The sequence below is a fragment of the Lepus europaeus genome, chromosome 1, assembly GCF_033115175.1.
Source record: "Lepus europaeus isolate LE1 chromosome 1, mLepTim1.pri, whole genome shotgun sequence".
Lineage (NCBI taxonomy): Eukaryota > Metazoa > Chordata > Mammalia > Lagomorpha > Leporidae > Lepus > Lepus europaeus.
Window position 1 is genome coordinate 182,267,973 of NC_084827.1, and position 12,681 is coordinate 182,280,653.

A 12,681-nucleotide genomic window follows, 5' to 3' on the forward strand; every position below is an offset into this window, starting at 1 on the left:
GCCATTGCAGAATTGGCGTTCTCAGGGCTCCGGTGCTAAAACTCAGGGCTTCCCTGCTTCCGTGACTGATGGCCCACTGCGTGGACATTCCACGCCGCAGTGACCAGTGCCCGGGTGTGTGACGGCCTCTGTGGACTGTGGCCACATGCAGTGACCAGTGCCCGGGTGTGTGACGGCCTCTGTGGACTGTGGCCATGCCACAGTGACCAGTGCCCAGGTGTGTGATGGCCTCTGTGGACTGTGGCCACACGCAGTGACCAGTGCCCGGGTGTGTGACGGCCTCTGTGGACTGTGGCCACACGCAGTGACCACTGCCCGGGTGTGTGATGGCCTCTGTGGACTGTGGCCACACCGCAGTGACCACTGCCCGGGTGTGTGACGGCCTCTGTGGACTGTGGCCACGCCGCAGTGACCACTGCTCGGGTGTGTGACGGCCTCTGTGGACTGTGGCCACACCGCAGTGACCAGTGCCCGGGTGTGTGACGGCCTCTGTGGACTGTGGCCACGCCGCAGTGACCACTGCCTGGGGGTGTGACAGCCTCTGTGGACTGTGGCCACACGCAGTGACCACTGCCCGGGTGTGTGACGGCCTCTGTGGACTGTGGCCACATGCAGTGACCACTGCCCGGGTGTGTGACGGCCTCTGTGGACTGTGGCCACGCCGCAGTGACCACTGCTCGGGTGTGTGACGGCCTCTGTGGACTGTGGCCACACCGCAGTGACCAGTGCCCGGGTGTGTGACGGCCTCTGTGGACTGTGGCCACGCTGCAGTGACCACTGCCTGAGGGTGTGACAGCCTCTGTGGACTGTGGCCACACGCAGTGACCACTGCCCGGGTGTGTGACGGCCTCTGTGGACTGTGGCCACACGCAGTGACCCCTGCCTGGGTGTGTGACGGCCCCTGTGGACTGTGGCCACACCGCAGTGACCCGTGCCCGGGTGTGTGACGGCCTCTGTGGACTGTGGCCACATCGCAGTGACCCGTGCCCGGGTGTGTGACGGCCTCTGTGGACTGTGGCCACGCCGCAGTGACCACTGCCCGGGTGTGTGACGGCCTCTGTGGACTGTGGCCACACGCAGTGACCCCTGCCTGGGTGTGTGACGGCCTCTGTGGACTGTGGCCACACCGCAGTGACCCGTGCCCGGGTGTGTGACGGCCTCTGTGGACTGTGGCCACGCCGCAGTGACCCCTGCCCGGGTGTGTGACGGCCTCTGTGGACTGTGGCCACACGCAGTGACCAGTGCCCGGGTGTGTGACGGCCTCTGTGGACTGTGGCCACGCCGCAGTGACCACTGCCCTGGTTGGGCTCCTGCTGCTCCCTCTGCTGGGCTCTTGTGCGCGAGGCTGCAGTGAGCAGCCGTGCAGTGTCTGTGTGGACAGACACGCACAGACACGCACAGCTCTGAGTCCGTGGAGCGTGGGACGCAGTCTGTTTATTTTGGAGCAACATTTTGAGACCCACGCAGAGCAGGGGCCTTCACAGGTCACGGGAATGCGTGTCGTGATTTCAAAGAAGAGCTGGCCAAAGTCAACTGACCTCGGAACTCCACCCCAGGGGCTCTCTGAGGTGCCCTCGTGTGGCTTCATGCTCTGGCCGAGGCAGCTCCGCCACGCCAATGCCCAGTGCTCTACCACAAACCAGCCCCTCCCTTCCTCACTCAGCGCCCAACACAGCCTTTCCCACCGCATCCCCGGCCGAGCCGAGCAACGCCACCCTGAGACTTCCCTTCTGCAGGTGCCTGGACCTGTGGGCTGGCCCGGGACCCACCCACCTCTGACCACACGACTCCTGGGGCGAATGGCCGCATGTGCAACGGCTCGGAGGACGAACCTGGGAGACACACCCTGGTGAGGTTGGGGATTTCAGACACGCTTGGTGACGGCCTTGGCCGGCCCATGGGCCACATGCAGGGTGCGGTCGGCTGTGGCCAGGTGCTGCGTCTGTGCCCCAGGCAGGGCAGCAGGGCCGCACACCCACCTTGTTCAGGTGCAGCTGCTGCTGGAACTGCTGCTTGTGCTTCTCCAGGAACTGCTGGTGCTGCTGCTGGATGACCAGGTGCTGCAGCGCCTGCGCGTTCTGCGGCAGCGGGGCCGACTGCGTGCGCCCCAGCGGGCGGTGCTGCCGCAACTTGTGGATGGATGGGGACACCCGGTCTGCACCAACCAGGGGCTGTGTGTGGAGGGGCAGTGCTCCCAGGCCTGAAAGATACCAGTCTGAAGATAATATGGAGGAAAAACAGCAGAGGGAAGAGGAAGAAGAGAGGAGGGAGAAGGCCGTTGAGTGACTGATGGCGACCACGCACGCACCTGCCAGCCCTGGCGCCCACTCCCCACCGCTCTGGGCTGTCCCGCCGCCCGGGGCCTATGCCTGGGCTTCGGGGGTATGCAGACTGACGCCTGGGGGCAAGGCAGCGACGGCCACACTACCTCTCAGCCAACCACAGGCGCCAGGTGGTTGGCTTTGATCAGGGAGAGGCTGTGCCCAGGAGGCTACCACTGCTCTGGTGGCCTCCACCGTGGCTCTTCCTAAGCAAAGATGCAAAAAAGCATTGTCCCCATGGCTCAAGTCATCACAGGCTCTCTTTCAGCACTGAGTTACTGCAGAAGATGCCAGCAACATCCTTCAGGTACTAATGCTGTGTCCAGGCTGCCAAATGACACCAGCCTAGGGCTGGAGGTGCTGGCACGGCACACCCTCACCTGCCCATGGGGGGTGCTGGCACAGCCCACCCTCACCTGCCCCACAGAGGGTGCTAACACAGCCCACCCTCACCTGCCCCACAGAGGGTGCTAACACAGCCCACCCTCACCTGCCGCACAGAGGGCGCTAACACAGCCCACCCTCACCTGCCCCACAGAGGGTGCTAACACAGCCCACCCTCACCTGCCCCACAGAGGGTGCTAACACAGCACACCCTCACCTGCCCCACAGAGGGTGCTAACACAGCACACCCTCACCTGCCCCACAGAGGGTGCTAACACAGCACACCCTGACTTGCCATGGAGGGAGCTGGCACAGCCCACCCTCACCTGCCCCACAGAGGGTGCTAACACAGCCCACCCTCACCTGCCCCACAGAGGGTGCTAACACAGCACACCCTCACCTGCCCCACAGAGGGTGCTAACACAGCACACCCTGACTTGCCATGGAGGGCGCTGGCACAGCCCACCCTCACCTGCCCCACAGAGGGCGCTAACACAGCCCACCCTCACCTGCCCATGGAGGGTGCTGGCACGGCCCACCCTCACCTGCCCATGGAGGGTGCTAACATAGCCCACCCTCACCTGCCATGGAGGGCGCTAACACAGCCCACCCTCACCTGCCTCACAGAGGGTGCTAACACAGCCCACCCTCACCAGCCATGGAGGGTGCTGGCACGGCCCACCCTCACCTGCCCCACAGAGGGTGCTAACACAGCCCACCCTCACCTGCCATGGAGGGTGCTGGCACGGCCCACCCTCACCTGCCCCACAGAGGGCGCTAACACAGCCCACCCTCACCTGCCATGGAGGGTGCTGGCACAGCCCACCCTCACCTGCCCATGGAGGGCGCTAACACAGCCCACGCTCACCTGCCATGGAGGGTGCTGGCACGGCCCACTCTCCCCTGCCATGGAGGGTGCTGGCACGGCCCACGCTCCCCTGCCCCACAGAGGGTGCTAACACAGCCCACCCTCACCTGCCATGGAGGGTGCTGGCACGGCCCACGCTCCCCTGCCATGGAGGGTGCTGGCACGGCCCACGCTCCCCTGCCATGGAGGGCGCTGGCACGGCCCACGCTCCCCTGCCATGGAGGGTGCTGGCACGGCCCACGCTCCCCTGCCATGGAGGGCGCTGGCGTGCCTCGCTCCCCTGCCATGGAGGGTGCTGGCACGGCCCACCCTCACCTGCCATGGAGGGAGCTGGCACGGCCCACCCTCACCTGCCCATGGAGGGTGCTAACATAGCCCACCCTCACCTGCCATGGAGGGCGCTAACACAGCCCACTCTCACCTGCCCCACAGAGGGTGCTGGCACGGCCCTCGCTCCCCTGCCATGGAGGGTGCTGGCACGGCCCACGCTCCCCTGCCATGGAGGGTGCTGGCACGGCCCACACTCCCCTGCCATGGAGGGTGCTGGCACGGCCCTCGCTCCCCTGCCATGGAGGGTGCTGGCACGGCCCACGCTCCCCTGCCATGGAGGGTGCTGGCACGGCCCACGCTCCCCTGCCATGGAGGGTGCTGATGTGCCTCGCTCCCCTGCCCATGTTTCTAAGGGAAGAGAACCTGCACTGAGAGGAGATGCTGTTTCCCCTGCGTCTGCGTCGTGTCTACCTTTAAGCTGCTCGTGTCCGTCACTTGCGGGCCTTCAGCAAGGCCACGCTTTCCCCGGACGTACTGGTCACAGCACACCGGGACGGCCCATGCTTCCTGAGGCACGCTGTTGGTGTAGGAGTCTCCCCGGTAGCCATGCTCAGGAGGCGGCGGCCCCTCGGTCAGGCAGGGCCGACTGGTGCGAGGACGCCAGCTCCTGGTGGCCCCGAGTGGGCATCTGCCCGAGGCATCCTTGCGTCCTTGCTCTGGGGGGGCTGTCCCTGGGAGGTGGCAGCTGCCTGGTGGACTCTGCTCAGGGACCCCGGAGCCCGGGCGGGCAGGGCAGCTGCGCCATCAGGGTGTGGCTCCTGGGAGCCCCTGTGGCCCCTCTTTTCCTAGTGTCTCTCTCGTCTCTTGGCGGAGGCTGCCGTTCGACACAGAGTCAGAAAGACAGGCAAACACGCCCCTCCCCGCCTGTCTACAAGGCAGCTGTCACTCACCTCCACTTCCCACAGCACCACTGCTGCTCCCCACGACAACAGCTCCCCGGGAGCTGTGACCTTAACTGTGTCAAGAAGGAGCTTCAGAACCCAGCCACTGCTGACTTCGGGGCTGGGACCCGATCCACAGAGGAAGTGGGCGCGTCCGTGACCCTACGCTGCCTCCGTGGGGTCGAGGATCGCCTCGTCCCCGGAAAGGCCAGTTCTCAGACGGCAGTGGGAGCTGGGGTCGATCGGCTGAGATCTCAGCACACATAGGGGTCATCCGCCTGGCCTGGCACCCGAGCCCGGCGGGTGCCCGGGGTGGGGGAGGCGGCCGGGCGGCACGACAGTCGGGCACCAGGCCCTCCCCTGCATCCTGCAGTCACTCACCTGGCACAGGCGGCTGCTCCAGCAACACCATGTGCTGCAGAAGGGGGCTGTGAGCCGCCCCGCCGTCCCGCTCCAGGGGCGAGGTGCTCAGGTAGGGGGCGAGGTGGCTGCCGGGGAACAGGGAGATCCGCTGCTGCAGGGCGGGGAGCGCCAGCCTCTCGGCGTCCTGCTGGGCCGCTGCGCCCTGCAAAGCAGAGCCAAGCTGCAGCTGCGGGCCCGGGCCGGCCAGCCCCGCACGCGGCCCTGCGGGGAGCACTTACAGCAGACGGGCCGGTGGCCGGAAGTCCTAAGGTGATGTTGGGCAGGGATGGCGAGGTGTAGAGAGGGAGCGGGGCCACAGAGCCTTCTCTCGTCACGAGCCTGGGCGCCAAGCTGGCCTGCAGACAGAAGCCAGGATGGGTGTCACCCACAGTAGCACTGCCCGGGCGAATGGCGGCGAGACCGCACTGGTCCCGATACCTGCGAAGCCAGGCTGAACACACGGCAGGAGACGGGGAACGCACACGGCGGCTCGGGGCGGCCGCGCTCCCAGCCGGCTCCCTATCGCCCGTGCTGATAGGAGCAGAGGCAGTCCAGCCTGCAGAGGGCGTGGAACAATCCGTGCGTATCTGAACTTGGCCATGGCTTCCCAGCTGTGGCGTCAAAGTCAGAAACCAGAGAGGAATTAGTGAGCACCAGCAGAATTCCCAGCACGTGGGAGGAGACAACGGTGCCGGCCGGGCCGCAACGTGCAGGACAGGGGTGACCAGGGAGAAAGGCACGGCGCAGCCCCCTGGGGCGACGGACGGCTCCACGGCCCCGTCACCTACACCCGCACTGGTCCCGGCGGTGACACCACATGGGCCCAGGGGCAGAGCCTAGCACTGGCTGGATGAGCAATCCGGGCGCTCTTTCCACAGAACCACTAGAGATCTATGTTGGAACCTAAGAACGCTCTGACCTTTGACCCCGTTAGCATACAGCTGGGAGGGGACAGGGCGGAACTCCCCAGCCTCTGGGCGGTGCTGACAGGCCTGGGAGTGCCGGGGAGTCCACGGGCAGCAGCTCAGCTCCCAGAATAACGTGCTTTTAAAGCCACGGGCTCAGACATGTCCTGCAGAAGCCAGAGCATGGTCAGAGGGCAGAGGAGGACGCCAAGAGCCACTGCTGGAGCCTGGCGTGGCCCCAGAGTTGGGCAGCGGGCAGGTGGCACGTGCCTCTGGTGGCCCTGCACAGCGGAGCTCGGTGGTGCTTGCCGGCAGAGGACTGTGTTTTGACGCCAGCCGGCCGGCACCGCGGCCAGCAACCTCAGCAGCCAGCATGCTCGCTCGGCTCGCAGCGGCCTGAGTCACCGAGGAGAGAGACATTGAGTGTTCCGAGTTTCACCGAGGAAACTTTTAGGAAAGGAAAGTTATCACGATGGCGAGCGGCCTGCAGCCCGGGCTGGAGACTCGCGTCCTCCTTCCCCGGGAGGACAGGTGGCCACAGGTCAGCCCAGCTGTTCCTTCCACACCTCCACAGCCCCACGCGCCTTGCTTTCTTGTTCTCCTAAAGATTTCTTTATTTCATCTGAAAAGCAGAGTTACACAGAGAGAGGGAGAGACAGAAAGAGGTCTTCTACCAGCTGGTTCACTCCGCAAATGACCCCAGCAGCAGGGGGCCCTGGGAAGTCAGAGCAGCCCTGGGGCTCGCGTGGAGCCAGGTGCCGCCTGCAGGACTGGGGGAGGCTGAGCCTCTCTGGTCTGGGGCCTCCCAAGTACACCAGCGCTTCAGGCTCCAGAGACAAAGCAGGTGCACACAGACCGGGGACCCTGCGCCCGCGGTGCCTGCCACTGGGCGCCTGCTGCTTCCAGATCCAGGAAGGAAGCGCCAGCCCTTGGCCAGGAACATAGAAAGTTCCAGCGGTGTCCATTTCTAATGAGGTCTGAAATCCACGAAGGACGCGCTCAGTGTTGTAAGGGAAGTGCACCCGGGACCCGACCACCGCACCTCCCACCCGTCTGGGATTGCTCTGTGTGCTGCTAGTTTACGGCAGCTTCACGGACACGTCACAGTGTTTGTAGAAAAGAACGCACAGCAGAAACTGAAGCCTCGTGCAGCCACTCGACACGGCACGGCTGCAGCACTAACCACTGTGTAGGGAATCACCACACTGAATCCACCAGCGCCTCTGACCACGTGAGCAAGGCGGGACCCGGGTTAGCACCACGCCTCGGGCAACGTCCAGGCTGCAGTCTCAGGCTAATTGCAGTCGGTGTCAGCCATGACCTCGGTCTTACAGAGGAGGACGGTTACAACTTCTAATGATCTAAGTGAGTGCTTAACTGGTGGCTTGGAGGGCAGAGCCCATACCAGAGCCAGGCAGCGAGAACGGGGCTCAGGGAACGTGCAGGCTGCTGGCTGCAACCTCGCATCACCACGTCTTCCTGCCTCGAGGTCCAGTGAGCACTGGGCCCTGCCTGTCCCCATGGGATGCCACCTAGGGGGACGAGATTCCCTTTAGTAGTTGGGAAAGGAGACAAAACACCCGGGTGTAGTGCGTGACAACCTCCGGGAGCCAGGAGCACACAGAGAGCCCCACCTGCGGGCACATGGCATCCGAGGGGGCCACGAGCACACAGAGCGCCTGCTGTGGGCACAGGGCATCCGAGGGAGCTACGAGCATACAGAGCGCCCCACCTGCGGGCACACGGCATCCGAGGGGGCCACGAGCACATAGAGCACCCGCTGCGGGCACACAGCATCCGAGGGGGCCACGAGCACACAGAGAGCCCCACCTGAGGGCACACGGCATCCAAGGGGGCCACGAGCACACAGAGCACCCGCTGCGGGCACACGGCATCCGAGGGGGCCACGAGCACACAGAGAGCCCCACCTGAGGGCACACGGCATCCGAGGGGGCCACGAGCACACAGAGCACCCGCTGCGGGCACATGGCATCCGAGGGGGCCACGAGCACACAAAGAGCCCCACCTGAGGGCACACGGCATCCGAGGGGGCCACGAGCACACAGAGCACCCGCTGCGGGCACACGGCATCCGAGGGGGCCGCTAGCACACAAAGAGCCCCACCTGCGGGCACACAGCATCCGAGGGGGCCACGAGCACACAGAGCCCCACCTGCGGGCACACGGCATCCGAGGGGGCCAGGAGCACACAGAGCCCCACCTGCGGGCACACGGCGTCCGAGGGGGCCGCGAGCACACAGAGAGCCCCACCTGCGGTCACACGGCATCCGAGACTCATGGTGTCAGAAGGCTCGCTGCCTGGGCTGCCCTCTTTGGCCCCTGTGGAGGGCTTTGCCCTGACAGCCCTGGGCGCTGAGCTGAGTGGGCCTTGGCTGCCTCCTGGCACATTCTCACTTGGCCCGGGCTTAGGACATCAGAGACCCTCGTGCAGTAAGGGCAGGGTGTGAAGGGTCCAGGTGCTGGGAGCCGGTGGCCCGGGGTCACCCCGGCTGTGGCTGAGGGTGCGGCCCACAGCGAGCCTCCTCCCCACTCCACTCCCGGCTCTGCCATCAGCACTGCAGGGGATCCCAGGGCCCTCCGTGCAGCACTGGGGGGCTGAGGAAGGAAGGGGCGCAGGTCTCGATCCCTGGCTGCCCTCATCTCGGCCGACCCTCTGGCTCGCCCCGACCCGTGGATCGTCAGCCGACATGTTAATTTGTGGCTTTTTCAACACCCAACAGCCAGGAACACTCACTCAGCAAGGGTTCCCGTGCACTCAGGGCCTCCTGGAGGGCCCTGCTGCTGCCCAGGGCACTGTGGGCACCCAGGCTGGCATGAGGCCGTCTGAAACACGCTCTGGAAGAGGCCAGGCACCATGTTGGGCTCAGAGCGGTGGCCTGGCCACTGGGAGCGGGGGCACTCCTGCGCACACCCTACCACCCCCGGGGAGGGCAGCAGCTAACACGACACAGCAGACACGGCACTGACCTCAGTGGGGATGCTGGGTGCGGCTGGCACGCCGCCGTTCTCCGTGCTGACGTTCCCAGAGCTGTTGTTGGGCGAGCTGGGCCCGGAGCCCGGGGCGCTGCTGCACGCAGAGTCTGGTGGGGCAGAAACGTCGGGTGAGCGCGGCCTGAGCAACAGGGGTCCCCGCAGGGCACGGCACAGCTCACCTGCAGCCCAGCGGCGCCGGCCTGCCTGGGACGCCTGCCTGCGGGCTCGGGACTGTGGAAACCCGACAGCAGGGAACACGCCTGTGCTCCTGCACAGGGATTCTGCGGCCAGCGCCCCGAGTCTCAGGCCCGCCCTGCTGTCCGCAGGAGTCCGCAGAGCTCACGCCTCCAGCAAGGCCCCGCTGGGGGCTCAGGATACACACGTGGAGCCGTCATGTGCCTTCTGAACCGAGGAGCTATTTAAGTCCCAGAGAGAGAAGCTCTCAGCCACTGGCACATCCTAACAACAGAAGACCAGGAAGCACAGAGCAAACGACTCTGGGCAGTGAAAGATCACACGCACTGCGCTCTCTAGAAAAACTCACTTTGAAACCAGGCAGCCTGCCGTTGGCGCTTTGAACTGAAGCTCGCGTTCAGCACCACACCAGGTGCGGGGCGCAGACGCAGCCAGCGGCCTCTGGGCTGTGTCCTTGCCATCCACACGCATAGGGAGCCTCTCACCCTCTGAGTGGCTCAGCCCCGGTGCCAGCGAGAGCCGTGTGGCCGGAGAAGCCACACTCAGCACCGAGCTCCCTCTCTTGGCCACGGCAGCCGAGGTCTCCGTGGCTCTCCGTGTTGACACAGGGTTCTGGGCTTCTGAAGTTGGGTTTAGTGGCTGTTTAGGAACAGCAGCACCTGGCGACAAATTTCCAAAGGGCAATGCTTGGAACATTCCAGGAGTGCACCACCAGGGGGCGCTGCCGCGGCGCCAGCAGGTCTACCACGGGCTACAGTGCAATTTTTCCTCCACTCAGTCACTGTGCACTGGCGGGAGAAGATTCTAGGGCCGTCCAGTGGCTCTGAGACCACTGAGCAGGGGGGCGGTGAGCGGGCAGGAACACAGGTTCACCACCACCAGGGCAGGGGAGACCCACCCAGCCCTGCAGACATGCCCGCAGCGCCGCAGCAGCTCACAGCCCTGCCCTGGGCCGGGAAACCGCAGCTCTGTGCAGCTGGCGCTGGGAGCAGGGACCTGGCGAGGGACTCCGGGTCGCGGAGCCTGGGTGGCCAGGCCTTGCGGACCTGGCACGAGGGGCCCAGGACTGCGCGTGGCCAAGCCTGTCAGGCGGACTGAGTGTCCAGAGGCTCCAGGGAGAACAGCCGCGGCGACACGTGCGCCCACATACCCGCCATACCTGTGACATCCAACGGACGCTTTTTCAGAGCGGCGACCACTGGCCCATCCTTCCTGCGCAGCAGGGGGCTGCTCCGCCTCTCGGCCACTTTCTGCTTGAGCCGGGACCGCAGTTTCAAGTTCGGTTCGGAAGCTGCACACACAGGGGACGCGGTTACGACACGCGGGCCGGCCGGACTCACGGGCACCTTGTTGGCAGTTTCACGCCACGCACTGTGGGCAAACACCTGCCGGCAGTGACAAGCAGGCACATGGGAGCGTGGGCTGCACTTGTGTGGACACGGAGTCACCACACGTGGGTGATGCCTGACTCACTGGTCATGACGGGGAACGGGCGAGGTGTGCCAGCTGCATAAAGGCAACATCTCTTAAACCATATTCTCCTGAATAATCATAATCTACCCGTATCTTTAAAGCAGTGTTGCTCCAAGATCTGGGAAAAATGACAAACAAGGGATGATTTCAGGCCCATGAACAATGTTATCTGAACCGCACTCTTTAAAACATTAATTTACGGGGCTGGCACCATGGCTCACTTGGTTAATCCTCTGCCTATGCTGCCGGCATCCCATATGGGCACTGGGTTCTGTCCTGGCTGCTCCTGTTCCAGGCCAGCTCTCTGCTGTGGCCCAGGAGGGCAGTAGAGGATGGCCCAAGTGCTTGGGCGCCAGCACCCGCACGGAGCGCCTGGCTCCTGGCTTCAATTGGCGTAGCTCCGGCCATAGCGGCCATTTGGGGGGGTGAGCCAACGGAAGGAAGACCTTTCTCTCTGTCTCTCTCACTGTCTATAACTCTACCTGTCAAATAAATAAATTAAAAAAATTAATTTACTTATGTGAAAGGCAGAGTGACAGAACGAAACAGTGATCTTCCATCCACTAGTTCACTCCCCAAACAGTCACAACAGCTAGGTCTGGGCCAGGCCAAAGCCAGGAGCCAGAGCTCCATCCGGGTCCCCCACATGAGCAGCAGGGTCAGAGTACTCGGGTCACCATCCATTGTCTTCACGGGTCAGCAGTGGATGAGCTGGGATTTGTACCAACCCTGTGATATGGATGCCGGCGCTGAAGGGCAGACCAACCTGCCATTCCACACAGCAGCCCCACCATAGGCTGCCTCGTGAGATGGCCCACAGCTGATAGCAGGCAGCCTCGGCGAAGGGCTAGTGGGCTCTGAGGCACGGGGGCCCTGCTCTGGGCCCAGAGCCCCTGGGGGAAGGGCTGTGAGCCCGCAACGGGCAGCTGAGGGCATCGCCAGGGCAAAGGCCAAGGCTCGTGGCGGCTCCTCCCGGCCATCCGGCGGAGACAGGGAGGGAGAGCTTAGAGGCCGAGCCCTGAGCGCGAAGCTGCCGTCTTCCAAAGGGAGAGTGACAGGGAGAAGGTCCCACACCCAATCCGCGAAGCCCCAGGGTCAGAAGTGCGGAAGGGTCCTGTCCGGGGGAGAGGGCGCCAAGAGACCCTCGCCGGCTGGGAGCTCTCGGCTCGAGTTCTGGGGACAAAGAACAGGGCTCGATGGCCAGAATGCTCCGGAGAGGACTCCTCTTCCCCCCAAACCCTTGGCCAATCCTGGACGTCGGAATAGAGATCTGCCAGCACGCGTGGCTTCCAAAACGCTCCCTCCATGCAGGACTTGCGTGGACTGCTGGGAGACGTGCACAGCCAAGGTGAGTGGGGGAGCACGCTGATGGGGCCCAGGGAGGAGCCTCGAGGCAGGGCGTGGTGACAGCGGGGCGGGGCTGGGGTGCACTGGCAGGTTCACACGACACACAGACTGCCTAGAAAGAGGGAGTCGGGCTTGCGGCTTTAGCGGGAGGCGTCTGGCTCCCGAGGAAGCCGTGGTGCCATCCTGTCTGGGTGAGCTCCACACAGGCGACCCCCTCCTTCCCCCGGGCATGTGGTCTTGACCCCACTTGCACCTGCTGTTCCCTCTGCCACACAGACGGCACTACCGCCCCCACCGGGCAGACAGGCAAAAGCAGCCGGGGGCCACCTGCCCTGCCCACTGCAGGCCCAGCCTGGCAGAGCAAGAGTGAGGCGGGAGTGCAGCGTGCTTCGTGCAGCGTGCTTCGTGCATCAGACACAACGGCCGATGTCTGCGTGGCGGCTGTGAACTCAGGTGTCGGCGACAGTGGGAAGGGCAGAGCCAGGGTAACACTTGTCAGGGCGGAAGCTTGAGGGGCTGCTGTTGGCAGCCACAGCCCCTGGGGCAGCCCAGCACCACCCACGGCCCCAGGACGCCAGCCTC

At 64.8% G+C, this 12,681-nt stretch overlaps 1 protein-coding gene across 6 annotated transcripts in view; it reads right to left on the bottom strand.

Moving 5' to 3' along the window:
- Positions 1–12,681, bottom strand: part of HDAC4 (histone deacetylase 4) — a 326,302-nt gene that overhangs the window by 66,576 nt on the left and 247,045 nt on the right. For 5 of the 6 annotated variants that reach the window (XM_062193964.1, XM_062193956.1, XM_062193938.1 and 2 more), the window contains 5 exons: positions 10,439–10,570; positions 9,079–9,191; positions 5,426–5,542; positions 5,166–5,349; positions 1,980–2,215 (listed from right to left, as the gene is read on the bottom strand). In XM_062193964.1, the coding sequence (XP_062049948.1) occupies positions 1,980–2,215; positions 5,166–5,349; positions 5,426–5,542; positions 9,079–9,191; positions 10,439–10,570 (782 nt within the window). The remainder of the gene's footprint in view (positions 1–1,979; positions 2,216–5,165; positions 5,350–5,425; positions 5,543–9,078; positions 9,192–10,438; positions 10,571–12,681) is intronic. The other variant, XM_062193947.1, reaches the window with a different exon arrangement.